We start from the raw sequence: 22343 nt of genomic DNA on the forward strand, positions 1-22343 counted from the left end.
TAGTTAGAATTTTATATTATGGAACACTGTTACTGAAGCAATAAATAACCTTGATTGCATTTAAATAAAATTAGCTATTGAAGGTCAGATGTGGAATCAATTTAGGAAATCACCTTAAAGGTCCTTCTCTGTGATGAGTTTCTGACATAAGGATAAGAAGCTTAAATTTTCTTTTACTATCAGAAACTTGCTCCTTGTTGGTCATCAATAGATGCAAATACATGACATTGTTTGGAAGTATGGACTTGAAGAGGAAGCTAAACATTTTCCTTTCATTTCCAACAATGCGTCCATTATAGACTCACTAAAAGTCAGAGACTTAAGCAGTAACTTCAAATTATAACTACAAGATAACTACAAGTTGCCCTTTTCCTTAATACATAGGCAAGCTTGTGATTCTCACGGTATCATAGAATTATAAAAATTCTCAAAAATTAGTAGCAATCAAGTTGTTTATATTTAAATCAGAATAGCAAATGTCATTAGTTGGAGAAGGATTATGGTTCATTTTGAGTGGCTCTTTTTCTTGTAAAAAAATGAGTTTCCCAATACTGTGAATTATGACATTTTTTATAATGTCACTGTGTTCTCTTAATCAGGTTATTACAGTTATAAAGTCTAATGGTTGGAATTAATCACAGTTGTAACCTGGTCCAGTGAACAGGATAATTTATGAATGTCCAGCGGGCCTGCTTGTGTGAAAATCACATGACTCTCTGTGCAGCTTTAAAATAAAAGTCAAGGAGTTGGGCTTGCTTTTCAATTCCTTTGGGCAGCTGAACTTTTGGGTTATAAAGAAGTTAGTGAGTAGCTTTTGGTCAATGAACCCTTGTAGTAGGGTTACAATCTGCCTCTCTTCTCTCTTGACGTGTGTAATCCCTCAAAAAGTGAAGTAACTATGCACACTGAGGCTTATAAAATTACAGCTTTTACTATGTTTGTGCTGTAAGGTTAAGCATGTTTTACCCAGTGATTGCATTAAATCGCTGTGTTCTTTTAGCTAACAAGCCATTTCAGTATTCCTAAGTATTATGCACTGCAGTAACACTTTGAAGGCTGTCTCCAGGAGTTGACTTGGATTAAACCAGTGTTTACGTTTCACTGGACTGTGCTGGGTCCATTCTTTCAGTATGTGTGTAGATTTTGCTGTACTTAGAGCAGTAATGGAAGATGTTGCCTTTGGGGCCTTTTGGCCTGAAGAGTCATAGTTTAATGAGCTAAGCTGAGAAAAAGAAATGACAGCTCAACCTCACAATTTACTGAATTAGTGGGGAAAATGAGAAACAGAGCTCTTGGAAAGCCAGTGGAGTTTATTGCAGATTTGTTTTAAAAAAAATCAATGTGACATAAAATGGAGTATCAAAAATTTAACTCTGAATTTATTCAGGGACCCTTTTTAGAAAAATAATAATTTTAATGTCAAGTTTATTGATAACACCATTACACTACTATTTGAAATGTATTATGTTTAGTTTTTTTTTGTTGTTGAAAGTATTCTAGAAATAAATAAAATGATTTTTGTAAATATTCAAGTTTTTACATTTATATTGAAAAATATGAAATACAAAAATATCAAAACAAATGTTTATTTTATTATTATCATTTAAAATCTTTTCTGATTTTTATTCAGTTCAATGCCATCAAAATACAAGCTAATGGTTAATGTGTTCAGAAAACCAAATTATGGAGTTTATACATTTAATGCATTTAATTTTACAGTAATGTCACTGGGAAAAGTTGGCTAGTGTCTTTTTAAATGGTTTCTAAGCTCGAAGATTCAAGATTTTAGCAGCTTTGTAGTTGCAAAATTTGTTTTTCAATTTAATGAAGCAGTAGTTTTATGTACAGATTATATAAAAAAATACATTATCTTTTTCAATGTTTTTGTCTTCATTAACGTAAGTAAACAGCAGTAAAATATCAGCTTGTTTTATTGAATGCCTTATTACTATAAATGAAACACATCTCATAAGATTTGACAAGGTATTTTCAGAGGATAAATTATGTGACAGGCAGCCTTGAGAAATGGCGCTGCAAAGACTTTAGAGTTCTTATGTCCTTACACTCAAAACCACACACACATTGTAAGAAGTAGCAGGTGTCATACAGTAGCAGGAATGATTTAGAATTGTCAAATGCAAAATTCAGTTTCTGGAATCATAAGAAGATAAACAATCCTAATTATGAAGATTTAAGCAGTTGCTATAGGACGTTTTATCCAAATCCCAGAGCCTCTTTAAGATATAGAAGGGACAGTATTATGTATTTTCCAGGCACAGTGCCATTTTATTGCACAATCAAGTAACTATGTTAACTTCAGTTGTTATAAAAATGCTACATGTATCAAATATGACTCAAAAGAAATTTGACTTTGTAATTTAACACCTTGAAATTGGGTATTTGTCTCCTTAAAAACTCCTGCTCTTTCTGAAACTTTGCCGGCAGGAAATTATCACAACGGCGGTCCTCATTTAAAATGTTTTTCACCTGAGTTACTGAGAAGTAGCTCATGCAATGTGCTCAGGTGATGCACAGTTCCACCAGGTGCTTGCTAATTGCAACAGGCTAATCTGTAGGAGCTGTGAGTGGGGGAGTCGCGGGGAAGGGGTGGTTTGTGAGGCGGAAGTACGATAGCTTGGAAACTGCAGCTCAGAGAAGGAGCTGCATCTTGAAAGTGGTGCTAGGTGCACCCCGGCGTTTTGCACAGCTGAGTGGTTACCACAGGAGATTAAAGTATTTCTCAAACATGCATGAAAAAACTGAGGTAACCCTCCAGGTATATATTTTGATGACAGAATAACATTGTGACATGATGTCAAGCTCAAAAAAGTTGATATTACATAATAGTGCCCCTTTAGTATTCTCCAACAAATAACTTGGTTTAGAGTTATTATAGTGTTCTGACAACTTTTCACCTAAAATATGTTTTGCTGTATCATTTCTTCCTAAACATATAACTGATTTGACACCTACAATCTTAAATCAACTCACATCTTGCTTCTGCTAACAATGTTTTCTTGTTGCGCAGTTTGCTTTTGCATGAGGCCAACATTAGCACAATTCCCCGTGTTTTGATATGATTGACTCATAGCACAGTGTTCACCATAATTTAGGGCTGTTCTAGATAATTCTGTACAGAAAAAACAAAACTTTTATCCTTTTATACAGAAAAAGCTTTTCTTTTGCTCCAAGCATTTTGTGTTAGCAAAAGCTTTCGAGGCTTAAATTCTAGGTAAAGGCATGTGGTTTAATACCATTTTGTAAGCCAAGCACAAGAAAATAGGCAGGTAAAATACATAGGCATTGCTAAGAATTGGCTTTGGAAAGTTTTAGTTTCTGGTCCATGAGTGGGGAAAAAGGCTTGGCAGGTTTATGTAATCTGGCTGAATATTCTGATTCAACAACTTCATTCAAACAAATGATAACATTTGAACTAAAATATAATCCATCAATACATGTTTTTGCCTGTCCATTGTTAGTCACAGGCGAACTTGTGCCTATCTCTTGCTAGGAACAACCTGAACAGGACAATAGTGCATCACAGAGCAACAGTATGCAGTAAAAACCAAAATTGTGGTTGGTTAAAAAATTTAGTTTTTTTTTTTTTCTTATGACATAATTTTCTAAAAATGACTAGGCCTACCTTGTTGTGGACTGAAATAGCAAAGAGCTTTAAACTGAAACAGAGATAACTTGGTACCAATGTTACAATAACTGTTAAAATGGGAGCTTGGCTGGTTTCTGTGTTATTCACCTTGTGCAGCCCAGGACCTTTTGACCATAAAGTGTGTCTGACAATACATTAACAACAGTAAAGCTATTATTCACAGGGTAGCAGCAAGTACATAACAGAAAAAAGTAATGTGTCAAATCACTAAAAAGAATTAAATAAGATTATTTTTGAGAAAATATTGATTTTAGATTGTGAGTTTACTTAGAAAGTGAGTTTGCTTCTCATAGAGATAGTTTACTTTAAGAACCAAGACTTTGTCCAAATTGTGATCCAAGCTAGATTGATTTTAGATACTTTAAATTACAACTTTTGATGTGATATTAAACTTTAAACAGGACTGGTGAGTCTGGAAGGGGTTTAATTCTACCATACTGATCATTCTACATTTTGCCCTATAACAAGTGGAAGAATCTGTTGACTTTGTGATTATGTATCTAACATAATCATCTTATGCATCTGTTTGCTTTCATGGGTGCAGCAAGCAGTGACATGGTCCATTGTGCAAGTCACTACAGCAGGCTGTCCTACAGAGTAAACAGAAATCTCGCTGAGGAAAATGACAAGTTTTTTTTGTTTGTTTTATTTTTGTCATCTATGCAGCAGACTATTAAAAAAGTGAAGGTTTTCATCTTTTATTAATTCAAACATCTACAAACAGATGTGGGCAATAATTTAGATTGTGCGTAAGTAAAAAAAAAAGGAATTTGATGCTTGTTTCCACGCTTAGACATTGACCTCATGGCCTGCATTAGTGCCAGCTGTCATTCATTTTTTTAAATCTTCTTTTTAACTAGAGGTTTTTCCATATATTGCAGATGGCTTATTTCAATTAAACTCAGTTTATTTTTGTAATACCAAGTTATAGAACTTATCATCTAAAGATACTTTTCAAAAGAAATGGTCAGTTCAAGCGGGATCCTTCAAATATATTCCAAGTACATAACATGCATTCAAAATATATCAATTATCGAACAATGCAGTCTAGTTGATTTTATTATTCAAACTGGTGAAAATGTTTTCTATCTATCAGAGTGCATAGAGTCTTTTATGCAATAAATATAAAACTCTAAGGAGCAGCACTAGAAATACCTTGAATATAAGTCCATCTGAAAAATAGACTATTTAAAATGCTAAAATGTTTTTGGGAGTGAGTGGTTTCATCGCTGTAAAATACTCATAAATGCCATTATAAATGTGTCATTTACATAATCGTAAAAATGCGTACTTTGTATTCATTCTTCAAATTAACTTTAAACAATCTGGTTTTAATTTTAAACCAGATTGCATAAGGGATTAATATCTTAAATCACTTTTACCTAAACCAGATAAAATAAATATATTGTAAAAGTTCAAGACATTAGAATATCCTACATTGACATCCAGGTTGATCTTGTTATTGAATCCCCTAGAAATATATACAAAAATATAGTATTTGACTCTAGATCGTTCAATAAATTAATAATGCTTTATCAAATTTTAATAATCATTAACTATTAATTATAGGAATTTTCAATCCATTAGTCATTATTTTAAAACACATTTTTGATTTTCACTGAAAATCACTCAAGAAGTTTTTGTTTAATTCCTTTAGAACAGCTGATTTTAATTACTAGCTATAGCTTGTGTGACTCTGTTGCTATAGATTTCAAATCCACCTTCTGCCTTTGTCATTGTGATTGCAAACAAAAGCTCTCGTCACTGAAAGATGTTTGCTCAGCTTAGTACCTAGAATCCCAAAAAGCATTCTTTTACAGTCATTTTCCACCTTTGATGAGAATATCATCTGCTTGGATCAGTGGAGTCTAAAGTCTAAAGAACCCATGGCAGCAGTAATTTGCTGCCATGGGTGGCCGAAATGTGTGGACAGTAGCCCTAGAAAAGACAGTAACAGAGGAAGACGTGTCTTTTCTAAATGAGGGGTTAAATGGCACCCTGCTATCCAAAGAAGAGAATTACTGCCACACGGAGACCTAAATTGAGTTTAAATTGTCTTAACTTGATATGTAAGATGAATGACTGTCCGTAGCTGTGCCGATTACCATTTCACATTGCATTAGTGTTTCGTCCCATCACTACTCTGACTATCTCTAGTGAATGTGAATGTAAGCATGAGAGTGTTTTTATTTATAAACATAATTGCTGGCTGTCAGCTATATTTGTGTGCTTGTCAAGTAAAAAGCTCTGTCTATGCAGAATAAAAGTAAACATCTCCATAATTAAGTTTATATCCAGTGATAAAAATCCTTGAATTGTAATGATCAGTAACGATGAATAATTTTTAGCATCGGCTATTGTTGGTGTGAAGCATTGAGATTGTGTTGCTTAATTATGACATCCTACATGGTTTAGTGCACCAGTCTTCTTCAGCTTTGCAAAAACACTTTCAGTGTGTAATCACGCTCAAGTCTGACTTTAAAGAGCTCATTACAGTGAGTTTTCTAAAGAGCAGCTTATTAAACACAGTTACCTAATAAGCATCTTTGGTGGTGCAAATTGGTAAAAATGGTAATGAGTCTGATTAGGCTGCGTTTCAATTACGACAGCTTTTACTTCCCCCACCACGATCCTCAACCCACCCACTCTACTCTCCCCTCCACCCCCTCCCGAGCAACAGAACGAAAGGAAGGTCCAGCTCTTTATGCTTGGGAACCTCCTGGAAGGCATTTCGTTTCCATTCTGCTTCTCTCTTCCTCACCCGATTGCTCGTACACACAAGCTGTGCACACATGCACAGAAAGGGGAAAAGAAAACCACTCTGCCACCTCTGTGCTTCCTTTCAGCAGCACTGTAATGAATAGAGAATTGTGCAAGCGGTGGGCCAATTTACGCACTAGGAAATTGGATGGACAGAGTGGAGGCCCCAGCCTTGTTTGCTTAAAAACGGCCTATAGGGCTTACCAAATTAATAGTTACCAAAAAGGTCAGCGTCCCTGTTTCATCGACAACGATCACTCAACCAGAAATTAAACAGCACGGCACCAAATGACACCATTACCACTTGCCAGATGCCTTCCATCAATGCTTGCTTTTCTTTTTGTTGAGGAGCGGGACATTTAAGTGCGGTAATTAATACATAACACTTTGGTCATAGAGATGAGTATAACAATGAGATATTAAAGTGTACAATCATTATTTTCAAATCTCCTAAAATTTTCTGTCATTCTCCTCCTACAGTTTAGTCTTTTTATTGAGATATCAGGAAGAGTGGTGGAGAGTTCCGAATTTTCTCTAATCCATTTCTTACAAAAAAGCAAGTTCATCACTTTATAAATATTTCCAGTTGCAAATTACCCCACTGGAAAATATTTTTAAATTATAGTTTTAAAAATGTGGAGGGAGAAGTTCAAAATATTAGGAAACATTCAGTATGTGACAATGATGGCAAATGTTGCCATGATGATAACCCTTCCAATAAATAAGTAAATAATTTAAGATAGAGTTTAAATATCATATTGCTTTGGGTTATTGTGGATCTCAGTTAGTCGGTTATTTACACAATGGAATAAATTAATAAATTCATTCCTTCCAAACCAAACATAGTTTATCAGGAAAGTTCTATCTGCATCAGGCTACAATTACTGTTTTGTCAGTAAAACAACTTTTTTCCATGTCAGCACATCCTCATATTGAATTTATCAGTATTTCTACCCACTAGACATTTTCTGCAGCACTATACAGCAAGCATCACCAACTACTTTGGCACCTACAAAACTTATGCAAGCCTTCTACAAACAGCCTGTGTGTTGAGCAGCTGACTGGATGGTCAACTACCAGAGCAGATAGTCCTACTAATTAACTGGTTTATATCAGTTTGGTAGACTTACAGTGTTTCATTATAAAATGAAGAGTGGAAATATTCCATGTAATAGCCAGGTTTACATTTTTTTTATACTTTACACTTCTTTAAGCATATGTATAAAATAAAAATAGTGAATAACTCGTATAAATAGGTATCAGAACTGTAATAATCAATGTGTCAATATTTTAGAAGAAGCAGGAATAATTGTTTGTTTTCCTTATAATTAAAACGAAGTCTTTTAACACATTTCATTTAAAAGTATTTGTACATATACTGAGATTCCCTGAAGTTGTCTTCAATCTTACTCAGTGTTATCACAGAGTGAGAATCTCATTCCAGCTCATACCAATAATGAGAAGTCTGTATGCCTTTCAGAAATGTGTGGTTCTTAATTAGATTTCACATAAAGTAGAAGACAGTTTATTTGACTTTGGCACATACAAAACATGACCAAAATTGGAAAAAAAACCTTTTGCAAAATAGGCTTCTCAGAATTTAAATACACCCAAGAATTGACTAATTCAAAACAGAAAAACAAAGACCCTTTTTTTGGCGGATCAGTGGAACTTGAGCTCGTGTCCTAAGGCATTGAGAACATTCCTCTGTTTTGTTGAACGGTCTCTAATTATACTATTTGAGAACAACAAAGGAAAATGTAGATGCTTTTCCCTCCTTTTGAGGCACAGGTAGAATGAAGGGCAACATTTTACTCTAGTATCCAAAGCACCAGATTGTTGTGTGTGTCGGTATACTTTTCAGCATATGGAGTATTTATGTGTAATTTTTTGTGGGAAAATTCTTTTAGAGTTTATATCATCTGGTTTGATGGAAAATATGTATAAGGTAATATACAGTTTGTGCTTTCCATGCAGCATATCTTAGAGAATTAATTTTTCCTCAATGTGTAATACTGCAAAGAAATAAAATGTCTGCACTATGAGTGCGTGCAGTGTTTACAAAATGTCAGTAATATTTTGCATTAAGTGGGTTACATTGATTAGTATCTTTTTTAAGCTGACATAAAGTGCAAATCTGTTTTCAGCTGCAAGCTCTATTTTGACTGTCTTGGATTTTCTCCGTTTTATATAAAACACCTGATGTTCAGTGAGCTCAAGTACACTTTGTGAGTAGCTCCTCTTTGATTTGTCCAAAGTGGCAAATTGTTCAGAGAGGATTTGCAGTAATAGAAGAATCTCTCTCGGTGTGAGCTGTGTGCAATTTTGCTATTGACAAAATGGGCCTTGAGTGTTAAGGAACTCAACTGAATGATTTTTACAAAATCCATTATCCCGCTACTCTCGCTGCAGTGTCACCACCGCTTTAGATTCTTGGCAGACAATACGGCACTCATTGCTGTTTCCTCAATTCTGCATTAATTGGAAGATTGTTTTTTTAATGTTTTTTTTATTATTATTTTATAAGAAAAAAACTAATATTAAATTAATCAGATTTACCTTAGACATAGTTCAATTTAAAATAAATATTTCTAAAAGATACTAATTTAAAGGAGAAGTAGAGTTTCACCAATCAATCAACAAGACACTTTACTCTGTTTTATTCGGGATTGGCTCCAACAATAAAAAACTTTTTTTTGGGTTGTTTAGATCAGCCTAAAGTGAAAACTTCTCTTTTTTCCAAGAAAAATCTTAACAAGGTAACTGGTATATAGCAATAAGCATTATTTTGTGCATTCATTTTTTTTCTCTCTTTTGTGTGTTATGTTCTTCAGAATAAAAAATAAGAATCCATCAAAATTGGAATCAGCCGATTATCTCTCCAAGAAAACTAGAAATCAATATCTGCCAGGAAATCCTAATTGGACCCCTCCCGGCCCCTCTAAGAGACAAGGGTGTACAGAAAATGGATGGATGGATGGATGGATGGATGGATGGATGGATGGATGGATGGATGGATGGATGGATGAAATCCTAATTGGTGCATCTCTAACTGTTAGTTTATGTTTAATAAAAATGCATAAATTTGTTACAAATGCATTTATAATATGAATCTTTTTGTTTTACAGATTATGATATTTTCTTAATAATTCCATTCAGTTGCAATCCATTAGGATTTTTTTTTTTTTGTATTTTGATCACCTTATTTTTCCCCACAAGCTTATTGCCTCAGGCTTATTTCCCTTCAGTCATTAGCTTGGATGGTTGACAACCATGTGAGCCACAGCACAGATCTCTTTGACTAAAACCTTGTAAATTAACACAATTAGTGCAGCATCATCCTGCTAATTAGCTGCTGGTGTCTAGTGTGGCTGGTTGGCAAATGGCTGGGAGGAAATCAGAAGGGAATTCACAGACAAACCATGCGTTTGTAATCTGCCTCTGGACACTAGCTGTTTTTTCAGTTCGAATCCTCTGATATCTGCTTAACCCGCTGAAGTATAAAGTATAGCGTCATGGTGTCAACAGAACAAAGAGAGGGACATGTTTGGATCATTCTCTCTCATGTGTCTGCGTATCTCACTCAGCTTAATGCTGATGAAAAATGCACAAGACTCCGTTCACTATTTCAAATTGTTTTGAGAATTAATCTCCCACAAACTATGTTCTGAGAGAATCTTTCCCCATCATCCCAGAATAAAGAAGCACAGCTAGAATGAATTTTTTATTATTATTTGCAGATCGACTTAAGGATTTAACTTCATTACTTCTCTCATTCAATCCCTTTTAGGCCTCATATAGAGGCTGAGTGAAGCTGCGGAGAAAAAGACAAGTGAAGCTTGTTTTTTTTCCCTCTCCACTCTGTCGGGTGGGAAGCAGTAGGCAGACTCGATGTGGATGTAATTCATGCTGGGCTGAGGGCTTTGTGTGATGAAAGCAACAGAGCGCTGCCAAGGAAGATTGCTTTGCTGCTCTCCTCCAAGCAGATTTGAAACTGTCTCAGAATGCCTCAGATGAGAGTTGGATTATAGACTGACCTGCAATGTCTGTGTCATTCTGCTCTGCATTGGATAGATTATTCCATGGTAACCAGGTGTTGGCTCCAATATCCTTATGCTGACCATCCAGTTAGTTGTGTATGTTTGTCTGTAGATTTAAAATTAATGCACTTCATCAGCTCTTAGTGTTTTAATCTCCACACCTTGGGAAAAATAAAATATATTTCTTTTTTTTAAATTATTTTCTTATTGTTAAATAGGCTTGGGAGTAGAACCACGCTCTACCCTCCTAAACATGTTGCTGTGTATTGCGGGTCAAGTTGTGTAAAGAAGGCTACAATTTCCCCTTGCTTACCTAAAACAACTAGTTTGGCTGTTTGCAATAATTGTTGATCTCAAAAAGCAAAAACTATGGCTGGCATGCTAAAAGCAACTACAAACTATAAGAACAATTCTACTGCACATAGGCTACTAATCATCAACTTACTGTTTTTTTTCCTTTTAAATATTAAAACAGTTTAATAAAATTGTTCATTAAGTACAATATAAAACAAATGAGACCATTATCATCAATACACATTTCAATTTTTAATTATACTTATACAACCAAGCAGCATGTTTTGGTTAGGGTATGAAATATACATTTCTCAAAAGATAATAAAACGATGTCAAATGTGTATTGTTTTCTGTATAATTAATTAGCCATTTATTTTGAAAATGACACACTGAGAATTATTCATACTCTTCATAATCAATTGAAAAACCTTTACTTGCATTACAAGTCAGTTATTTATTTATTTTTACCAAATTCAAGATTATTCCTGCTGGGAGTATTAATACTCTGCATCTTTCAACAACACAATAATTGGAAAGATTCAGACATCAGCATTTGGCATAGTTAACCATACACTGGAAAGGAAAGGCCAGCATACAGTTAGAAATCCTGGTTTCAGAAAAAAAAAAAAATTAACAGCAGCCTGTAATTTTTCCCAGGGCTGTATTAGGTAAATTCATCAAAATCAAAGTAACAATTATTAAATATAGATACATGCATCAGTTGGTATAAGAGACAGAATTTTTTTCTGTTTCATGTTAATTAGATGATCTCTGGATTTCCATTTTATAGTTTTGCTTAAATACCAAAATATTATAAATTGTGGTATTTCTGCTCAAAGTTATCATACTGTGAGAATTTCATACCCACTCATGCCCATTGTGAAAAAAAATAATGCTTACTTTGACATATTTCTTCCTTATGCATACTGTCTAGGTCTAAAGATGCAGTGGACCCCGGAGCACACACAATGGGCAGAACAACACTTTGACATCTCATCCACTACCCGCTCCCCAGCACACAAAGTGGAGGCCTATCGGGGGCACTTACAGCGAACATACCAGTATGCGTGGGCAAACGATGACATCTCTGCACTGACTGCCTCCAATCTGCTCAAGAAATATGCAGAGAAGTACTCTGGGATCCTAGAGGGCCCAAATGAAAGAGCCCTGCTGTGTGCCTACTCCGATAGCTCCAGTGGACTCGTGAATGGACGAAAGTCGGAGAATGAGTCCTGGCAGGAGGGGATTTACCCAATGAACTGTGCTCCAGATGTTATATCTGTGAGCAAAGCTGGAATGACAGCTGCCCTCCCCCCTACAGACCTGTCTGCGAGCATAGGAAGCTCCCCAGGGGTGGCAAGCAGCTTGTCTGAGCCTAGCTACTCAAGTAGTAACTGTGGGAGTCATCCAGCCACCACTCTTCACTCGGGCCTCCCCTCTCAGGAATATACTGCCAGTTACAATGGCTCTTACCTGCATTCCAGCTATAGCAGCCAGAGCACCCCCGCCCTCCCTTCCCCTCACCCCTCTCCTCTCCAGAGTGCCGGCCTTCTACAACCCCCACCACCTCCACCTGCTTTAGTGCCAAGCTACAATGCTGGGTCTCCCAACCTTCCCAACTACAGTTATCCTCCAACAGGGTATGCTTCACAGACTGCTGTGGGTCCTAGTTATAGCCCTGGGGGAGCACCACCACCACCTTCTGCTTATCTACCATCTGGCATTGCAGCTCCCACTCCAATACCTCCCTCCACTTTGCCTGGATACACCTACCAGTCTCATAATCACACACCAATCACACCTACACCTTTGAATGGCAGCTCGTCCAACTCATTAAAACGAAAAGCTTTCTACATGAGCGGACATGGAGATGTGGACTCCAGCTATGGTAATTTCAGCTACAACCAACAACGCTCCTCACAGAGCCCTATGTACAGAGTAGCAGACAGCAGTGTCTCAGACTCAAACAGGGGCACTGGCTTTGAAAGAAACACAGAGCCATCATCTTTAGCTTTTAAGCCAACCAAACAGCAACTGGCCTCTGATCAACAAAGAAAATTTAATGTGCACTCTGGCAGAGCGCTAACTCCTCCATCTTACGGATCAACCAAAAACTCTGCAGGAGACCTAAGAACTGGCGAGCCCTACAGCAAGTTTGGGTCTCCAATCATGAGCGAGCAAACTGATGAGCACAGACAGCACCTCTCCCACTCCCTTCCAGGGCCTGATTTAGGAACGGCTACCTCGTCCATCCATGCTGCAGAGGAACAATTAAAGAACAGTGATTCCAACCTGGTGGAAATGGTCAACACGGAAATCCTCCAACAGGGCTCTCCGGTAGACTGGACTGACATTGCAGGTCTGGATATGGCCAAATCAACTATTAAAGAGGAGATACTGTGGCCTATTTTGAGACCTGACATGTTTAGCGGACTTTCCACATTACCTCGGAGTCTGCTATTGTTTGGACCTCAGGGAACTGGTAAATCGCTACTGGCGCGCTGCATGGCCAGCCAGCTGGGGGCCGCTTTTTTGCGGCTGAGTGGTTCAGCACTGGTGACCAAGTGGCTTGGAGAAGGAGGCAAGATTATCCAAGCTTCTTTCCTTGTAGCACGCTGTCGCCAACCAGCAGTAGTCCTAATCAGCGATGTGGATCTGCTGTTGTCTGGCCAGCTTACCGAGGAGAGCCCTGTAAATCACCTCAAGGCTGAGCTCCTCATCCAGCTCGATGGTATTCTGACCTCTGCAGAGGACCATGTCCTTGTGGTCTGCTCCACCAGTAAGCCAGAAGAGATACCCGAGACCTTACGGAGGTACTTTACTAAGCGTTTGCTCATCCCATTGCCTGATGGAACCGCACGCCATCAGATAATCAGCCAACTTCTCTCGCAGCACAACTATTGTCTCAGTGACAAAGAAATTTCATTATTGGTTCAGAGGACAGAGGGTTTTTCTGGACTGGATGTAGTCCAGCTGTGTCAAGAGGCTGTTGTTGGCTCTCTCCATGGCATTCCTGGGGCTGACCTTCCCAGCATCCATCCCAGTCAGATGAGACCAGTCACGTACCAAGACTTTGAAAATGTATTTTGCAAATTCCAGCCTAGCATATCACAAAAAGAGCTTGATGTGTACACTGAGTGGAATAAAATGTTTGGCTGTAGTCAGTGAATGGAGCCAATCAAACACAGTTTCCTTAAAATATGCTAAGTAAAAGCAGTGTTTGGTTCTCTTTAAACAATAAGAAAACAGTGGTGACATCAGCATTTTATCTAGAGTTATGGAAGCAATCTGGACATCACACAGTGTTACGTGCTTATTAAAGTAAATTTAAAAGGATGCCCCACTTTTTTGTATATAAATATACAAATATATATAGATATAATGCTGATTTTGAGATTTTGTTGCTATCAAGTGCCTGAGATGGTGCTGTTTAAGTTTCCTTTTGCCTCACAATCTTCATTGGTGGTGTGCTTATATAAAAGAGCTTTACAATGTGAAACAAACCTTTGTTTTTTACTGCAAAAGTGTTGTTCAGCTTTGTCTGTTTTGTGCTCTCCGTGAACTGTTGTGGTTAATTTCAGCTGAGTTAAATTGATTGGCGGAATTTTCCCTGAGCATCATTACCTTGCACAGGTTTTATGTGTGCATGTAATTTATTTAATAATATCAAAATGGACATGCACATATCTTTAAAATTTTATTTGCATTAAAGACTTAAATTTGGATTCAGTAGCCTTTACTTGGTAGGTTTGAGGATAAATTGTTAAATGTGATTTCAGTTTAAATGAATGCCCTCTAGAACCTTTAGCATTTGTGATAAAGATGTGTTAAAAGCTTTAAAATTAATATTTTTTTTATTGCAGGAGGTTGAAATGACAATGAAATATTTTTGCAGATCCCATCCCATACAATATTTTGAGTACATTTATTTAATAAGAAATAATAGTGTTAAAACACCACTGCTCTTGATGCCCTGTCTTATATCTTATATTACTTTTTTAACCAAATTTTCCAACAGGAGAGCACTATGATTCCTGCTGTTCCATTGTCCTGGGCCGCTCTTCTCTGTAGTACTGTGAAAAATCTGGCAGAGTCAATCAAATGTTCATTTAAGGTGTTTAGTGTTTACCTAAGTTACCCCTAACATGGATCCAAAGCATTGCAGGCTCTCCACCAAACGCCACAGTTGACTTGTGGTGCTTCCCCACATATTCATCCTTTACGCCAGGTCTACCTAAGAGTTTGTTGCTCAGTTTTAGTTTCACCGGGTCTCAGCTTACACTGTCAGTTTAAAGTCCCGGTAGCACATGGGTTCCCTTGCGTCTTCACCCAGCTTTGTTTGTCAAAGATCTGGATTTGTTTCGTCAATAGTCGGGCGGTATATGTAGGCACGATTAGATCTATAGCTTTTTATTGTAGCCATGTTTTTATTTCTGAACTCTTAACTTGTCTTTCACATTTTGAGGATTGGATTAGAAGAATGGGCCCCTTTATCACAACCTATTGATATCCCATAAAAAAAGAAACTCATTCATTTCTAATTAAAGATTCCTAAACACTTTGATTACAACAGCTGCTTATATTTAAGTAATGGTTAGGAATCCCACTCACTATAAGGGTTGGGACTTTATTAAAAACAACAATTTCTTAAAAAGTGACTGACAAAATAAATTTACTCAAATTAACAATTGGATTTTTCTACATTTTGCAATGTCTGATTATGCAATTACATAACAAGATGTATTTATTTTAAGGCTTTTTGCACATCTTCAAGTTTGAAGGTTGTTAGTTGTGACATTCCTAAAAATATTTCTACAGGTATTTACTAAGAGTAATTCACACAGAAAGATTTTACCATATTTTCTGTTTTCTATTTGAAAACTCAGGAATGTGTTAGTAATATGTACTACTCAAGCTTGTATTAAAACACTACATGAGATAAACATTTGCCTCACACTTAAAATTGCATCATTAAAATACAAAAGGTTTTTTGATAGCGCAAGAATCTCAAGACCAGGAGGTTCCTGCAGTGAATGTATGAGGGGATAATTATGGTTTATTTGCAAACCTTAAAAATCTATTTGTTTAGGATTCTCAGCTTTTATTTATTTTTTAAATAGAATTTGGTATTGCAATTACGGGTTTGCCTTTGAAAATAACAGCCCCATTGTGTGGGTGAAATTGCAGCCTTGAGCTAATACATTTTACATTTTTGAATTATTATTTTTTCTTATTTCCTGCCGGCTGCAAGTCAGAAACCTTCATTTACAACAGATACAATGATCCCGTTATTTAAATCCCAGCTTTGAGATTAAAGTGTTCAGCTTGTGCCGAGAGAAATTTAAAAGTGCAGACAAACATCTCGAGGTTGCGCGAGACAGCTGATCCAAGCTATGTTTCCCCCTCCTGTTGCCGTTTTATCGTTCATGGAAACGCAAGGATTATGTACAGTGTAAGTTGCTTTGTACCTTGTTATGTTTATCTCTGAAAGACAAATTCACAGTGACATCAAAATGTCACAACTTGCCCATCTTGTTTCATGATGATACCCAGCTAAACACTAAAAGTATTTTTTGTGTAAAATCTATATGCTTTACATTTTGATAGGTTGTTTTTTTAGTGACACACTTTGCCTTAGGACAATTTGGTTTTATCATCTTACTTTCAGTGCCTGTCGTTGTTGCTGCACATTGAACCCTGAACCTGCAAAGTCAGAAGGAGATGTCACAGAAACCCAAGTGATTCTGTGTTCATACTTTCTGTCTTAAAGTCTTTCAATAAGAAGTTTACACAAGTGATTATACACTTTTCTTTATCTCAAATTCATTAATTTAGTCGCATTCCTTATATTCTAATCTCACATAGTTTTAGTACAAAATACCACTTATTTTTTCTCCCATATTTCAAACTGTTGCTGTATTATTAAACTGTTTGCTGCCAATAATGGCTAAATTTCCATAGTACATTTCCAACAATATATGAGTCAGTCTGAAAGCTTAATTGGCAAGTAAAAGCATTGAATGTATTATAATGTGAGCAAAACACTCACACTGAAACATGCCAGAGGAGAAGAAGAGAGCACTGTCTGGGTATTTGTATAGAAACTGCAGAGACACTGACAGACTTTTTTTCTTGTAAGAAGGTGTCTTAATACAATATTTCTTGATGTTTTACCGTATTTCAATTTTCTATCAAATATTAAGCATTTTCTCATTGAAACATGGCTGGAACCAATAACTTCTCAAGGTCCGGCCTTTTAAAGAATTTCCACGACAATAGCACAGTTTGAAAAAGTTATTCCTTAGTCCAGAGTGATACTTGACTCTACTTTTACATTATGTTGAATGCTTTATCTGTACTCCCAGTTACAATATCTTTGCTGCATTATCTTTAAAACTGCACAAGTTTTAGTCATTTGTAAAATGATTATTATAAGTCTGTATATGAAGAGACAAATGTGTGTGAATTGAATGCTTCTTTGAGGGTGTGGGTCATGTATTTGGGTCCTGATTACTGCTGAGTCGCATTTTTTTAGCTAAGAATCACATTGCAAAATTTTCACAAATAAATACTCTCTTGATTTGTGTCACATGTTAAAATTGTTTCAGAAATCATGTAGACACAGTCATCCTGAAACATTCAGATGGCATTGGTTCCAGTTAGATGATGAACATTAGTTTATCACTTATTGTTTTATTTTTAACCTGGAATGAAAGTAAAATCCTTTATTTTCTTCTGTTTGCCTCCTCATCAGCTTGCACCCTCATTGCCATTTCATCCCATTTTGTACCACTAAAAATACTACTATATTCTGTACCCATGCACTGAAACCATGGTGATGATTTGTTTGTGATTCCATCTTTGTGTTTTCATGAACTATGAAGATAAATCATCATAACACTGAATACACCTGAATCTCGCATAGAATTAAAATTCAATTATGTTTTATCTGAAGATGTTTTATGTTCTATTCACAATCATCACCATTTGAGCAGGTTGACTCTTATTAAACCTGGTGGAATGCAACTCTAGATTAAACCACAATAACTCTTTGAAACCCCCTGTTGGTAAATATTACTTATTGAATTTATATGTTCACTTTTTCTTGCAATAGGCCACACAGATTATATCCATATGATAACTCTACAGTACTGTAGTATGAATGCAAATATTTCTAATTGGTTTTGTTTAAAACAGCTTAACGTTGTAGCTTTTAAACAGCATTACCTAAATAAGATTTGTAGTGGTCACAAATTGACCCGTGATCATTACGAACAGTCCATTAGGAAAAAGGTCAATTTATCCCAAAATTTGCCAGCGCTTGAAAATGTAAAGAAGAAATTTGACCAGAACCTATATGACATTTTTTTAAATAATTTATGAATCAGTGTTCTTGAATTCTCAGTGTTACCTTTGTGTATGTACAAAAAAATGCTAAAATTTTTAGCAATGTCTATCAATAGTGGAAACTTGTGACAGTTATTAAAAACATAATTCTCTATGTCAATCAACAGTTTACAGCTTTGTATTTGAGCACAAACTGAAAAACATGAATGGCACAAAAGTCAGAAAATGTCTGAAATACAAATTTCCAACTATAGTGGGTTAGGTTATTATTTCATTTAAAATTGGGCATTAAAACCGTGAGTTGGATGAACAAGCACACATCTTACTGGTTCAAGAGCTCAGTGGTGAATCAGAGATGTGTGGTAAAATATATCAATCACCGGTGATATCATAGATATTAAAAGATCCGGTCCCATCCAGTAAAAACCAGAAGTTTACATACACTGCATAAAAAATGACAACCTATTTTCACTGTCTGTCATTAAATCAAACTTAACTCCATGTACCCAAAGAAAAGTTATCAAAAATAATTACAAATTTTCTGTCAGAGTAATGAGAGCGAGAAATAAATGTTTTAAAGATATTTTCTTAACTTTTTTTTTAATTTCTAAGATTACATACAGGGGTGTGAAAAAGTGTCTGGCCCCTTCCTGCGTTTCTTTTTTTTTTTGCATGTTTGAACTGTTTCAGAACATCAAACCAAATTAAGTATCAGTCAAGAACAACACAAGTAAACACAAAAGACAGTCTTTAAATGAAGTTCTTTATTATTATGGGAAGAAAATATTTCACACATGGCCATGTAGCTTTAGAAATTGTTTCTCCTTATTAATAAACATCATTCATCATTTAAAAACCTGCATTTGTGTTTACTTGTGTTGACTAATATCTAAATTGGTTTGATGTACTGAAACATGTGAGTGTGACAAGCATGCAAAAAATGGAAATCAGGAAGGGGGAATTCCCCCCACTCATGTACTTCACACCCAGAGTGGCAAACAGTTTATTTCCTCTTTGAATGGTCTTTCAGTCTAGAAAGATATTTTTCTGATATTGTAAAGTTGCACAATTATCTTATAAACCACTTTATTTGAAAAATAAGCTCCCTTCTTTAATATTTTGGCATCTAACAAATAGAAATGTCTGGTGATCCTAAATTATCCAAAAGAGCAAAAGTTTAGTTTGATTAAATGCCAAACAGTGGTTAAAAAGGGTTGTGTGTCTCCCTCTACGGCATCTGGTTTAATTTCCATTAATGTGCTTTGTGTTTTTCTTATACCTAATGTTGCATTTGCATGAAATTAAATATAATAGCAACCTGACAATAGGACTGTGTTTTTGCAAAAAAACATTTCAAAATGTGTGGTATATATTTCACATGTTTTTTATCTTTAAAAATTTAGAAAACTAGGTACATTACATTATGGAGTGCTGTAAAATGAAAGGACCTGTGATCACAGATGGCTCTTGAGCAGGGCCTTTGATAAGCACATCAAGTTTCCAAGCGATACAGACTCGGTGACTTAAATCACTTTCTTTCAGTATTCCTGTAATTAGTTTAATGTTGAGAATTGCTTCTAATGTATTTCCCATCCTAGTTTTATAGTTGTGCATCCTTTAAAACCATTTCTACCTCATTGCTGCATATTGTACTTGTAGTACTTATGTTGTTTCATTTTGAATGTCATGCATTTGTGAATTAAAAACTGTAAAAAAAAAAAACAAAGAAAAGATTGCCCTTGAATCTGAGCAGTCTACCTCAAAAAGACTGTCTTTACACTGTCAAGTACAAGTCACAGAGGGAAAAAAAGAAGAAAAAACTGCACCTTTACGACAAAGATGAACCTTACCTGCACATTCTGACATATACAGTTTATCTATGATGACACTTTCTCATTGAGGTGTTGTTGTCAGTATTTTCTGCGAGTTTTTTCAGCGCAAACTCTGTTCCTAAAAAAAAATAATAATAAAATAAAATTGAGTTGCTTCAATTCTCTGTGGACCGTGTAGTGCCATGTTAATGTGTATGTACGTGCACTGGCAATTCTACATGCAAGTGAGAGGAGTCAAGGTTAACGTGAACATTCTGAATTTTTACTTTTCATACATGTGTACAGAAAATGAACTTGCACATAGCTGTATATATATTGTACATTTGCTACTGATATACAGCATACATACAAAAAAGCACCACGTAACTGTTTATATGTGTGTATGTATTGCCATATTTACAGTACAGTCAACTTAATTGTATTTTAATTTCACAGTACATAAAAGTTACTGAAAAACTGAATAAAGTTGTTTTCTCTCTTTTTTTCTGTGCCAGATCTCTGGTTTGTTTTGTAACTTACTTCACCATTTAATTTCTGATGTTATGATATCTTACTCTTACTTGGTTTCCTTTCTGACCAACCTTATTTATATAAAGACAGAGTTTATCATTATAAAAGCTGGTAAATATACTTTTTTTCAAATATGGAAAAATAAAACTTATGTGTCCATGTAAAATGTGCAAATCAGTAAGTTAAAAACTGAGTTCCGGTACTTTAAAAAGATATTTGACTCCCATTCCTGAAATGGACTGATCATTTTCCACTTTAAGAGCAGCATCACTTCAAAACAAGTCATTAAATAACCAGCAGTGGATTGTTGAATCCAAATCAATGTATTTTTAACTAATCTATTGGCTGGAAAATTAAATTAAAGGAATAAAGACAGCTGGACTGGCGACCTGTCCAGGGTGCACCCCACTTCTCACCCATTGACTACTGGAGATAGGCACCAGCACCCCCCTAGGGATAAGAAGATGGATGGATGGATGGATGGAAGTCTATATGTAAAGAACCACTCATATGTAAAGCATAAGTGACTTCATGTACAAAAAAGGGGGATAAACAGAGAAAGAATCCAGATTAACACCTTGTGAATCTGACCTAAACATTTGAAATGGCGGTTCACAATCCTCTCATGGCCACACTACAACACTTTTTCCTTCCCTCAACTTTCTATTGACGAGCTTTGATACAGCACTGTGCTAAGCAACTATCTAGAGAAGACATTTGCGATGGTGTAAGTCATAAAGTTTTTGGATTATTATTATTTTTTAAAGGTGGTATTGTGTAATATTCTTATACCTAATGTTGCATTTGCAACATTAGGTATAATATTGCAGTTGCACCAGTTACAGTTAGCTGTAACTGGTTTACAGCTAATGTGTTTTATTGATCAAATTAAATAATATATACAATTCTGTGTGTAATAAAGCTTTTAATCCAATACTCCAGTAAAGCTTCGTAGGTAAATTTCATAAAAATATTCTATTTTTCTGCAAATAGTTTTACAATAAAATCTTTTTTTCTGTATTCAAACAATTTTAAAATTGATTCTCAATAAAATTGCCATAATTTAATGTGCCAAGGTGAAACAACCCAAAGTAAAAAACTAAATTGTATAACACATTGTGACCATTTTTTCATTTCCTCTAAAAAATAAACAAGTAAAATAAATACAAACCAATTAAGGAAATAATAATGTGGAGTGTACAGTATATTGCTTTCTTCAAAACTTTGGCATCTAAAGCTAATTTTAGGCACTTTTGCTACATTATGTAATTCATTACACATTTCAGGTTGTTTTTGTCTTTATTCATTATCTTTCATGTTTTTTTTTATGTCTGCAGAGTTTTGATTGTTAGATGTAAAATATTTAACTAGTGAAATTGTGTTTTGTGTTTTTTCTGTTGCCCATCTTGGCCAGGAGTCTCCTGTAAAACAAATCTTTGATCTCAGTTAGTCATTTTGAGATTAAAAAAAAACAACGAGATATAACTAAAACCTCATCTGTTCATTTAGCAAACTTGTCTGTAGCTGATGCATACTAATGACTGATATAAAGATCAACACACATTAAAACAAAACAGATAAAACAACATTTCATCGTGGATATGAGCCACAGCAGAGCATTCTTTCTCCTTTCGGGACTAAAAAATATTGCATAGAAAACGCTTTTGCTTTTTCCGACCAACCTGGTAACAGACATTCAACTACACAGAGAGGGGAAAAGCAACCTGAAGATAAAATCAGGACTGATAAGAGAAAAATAAAGTTGAGTCAAACAAATTACACTTGAGTTATTAGTGGCCTATTTTGTAAATATCAAAGATCCACTTGTCCCAGTGTTCTGGGCTTCATTTGCATTCTGATGAAACTGGAGTGGATGTGTGTGAACTCAGAGGT

General features: G+C 35.5%; 1 protein-coding gene across 2 annotated transcripts in view; it reads left to right on the forward strand.

The window, feature by feature from the left end:
* fign (fidgetin, microtubule severing factor) overlaps positions 1–19830 on the forward strand; it is a 38904-nt gene extending 19074 nt beyond the window's left edge. For both annotated transcript variants that reach the window (XM_023336240.1, XM_023336241.1), the window contains one exon: positions 11696–19830. In XM_023336240.1, the coding sequence (XP_023192008.1) occupies positions 11696–13929 (2234 nt within the window). In that variant the 3' untranslated portion in view covers positions 13930–19830. The remainder of the gene's footprint in view (positions 1–11695) is intronic.
* The last annotated feature ends 2513 nt before the right edge of the window (positions 19831–22343 follow it).

The sequence above is a fragment of the Xiphophorus maculatus genome, chromosome 7, assembly GCF_002775205.1.
Source record: "Xiphophorus maculatus strain JP 163 A chromosome 7, X_maculatus-5.0-male, whole genome shotgun sequence".
Classification (NCBI taxonomy): domain Eukaryota; kingdom Metazoa; phylum Chordata; class Actinopteri; order Cyprinodontiformes; family Poeciliidae; genus Xiphophorus; species Xiphophorus maculatus.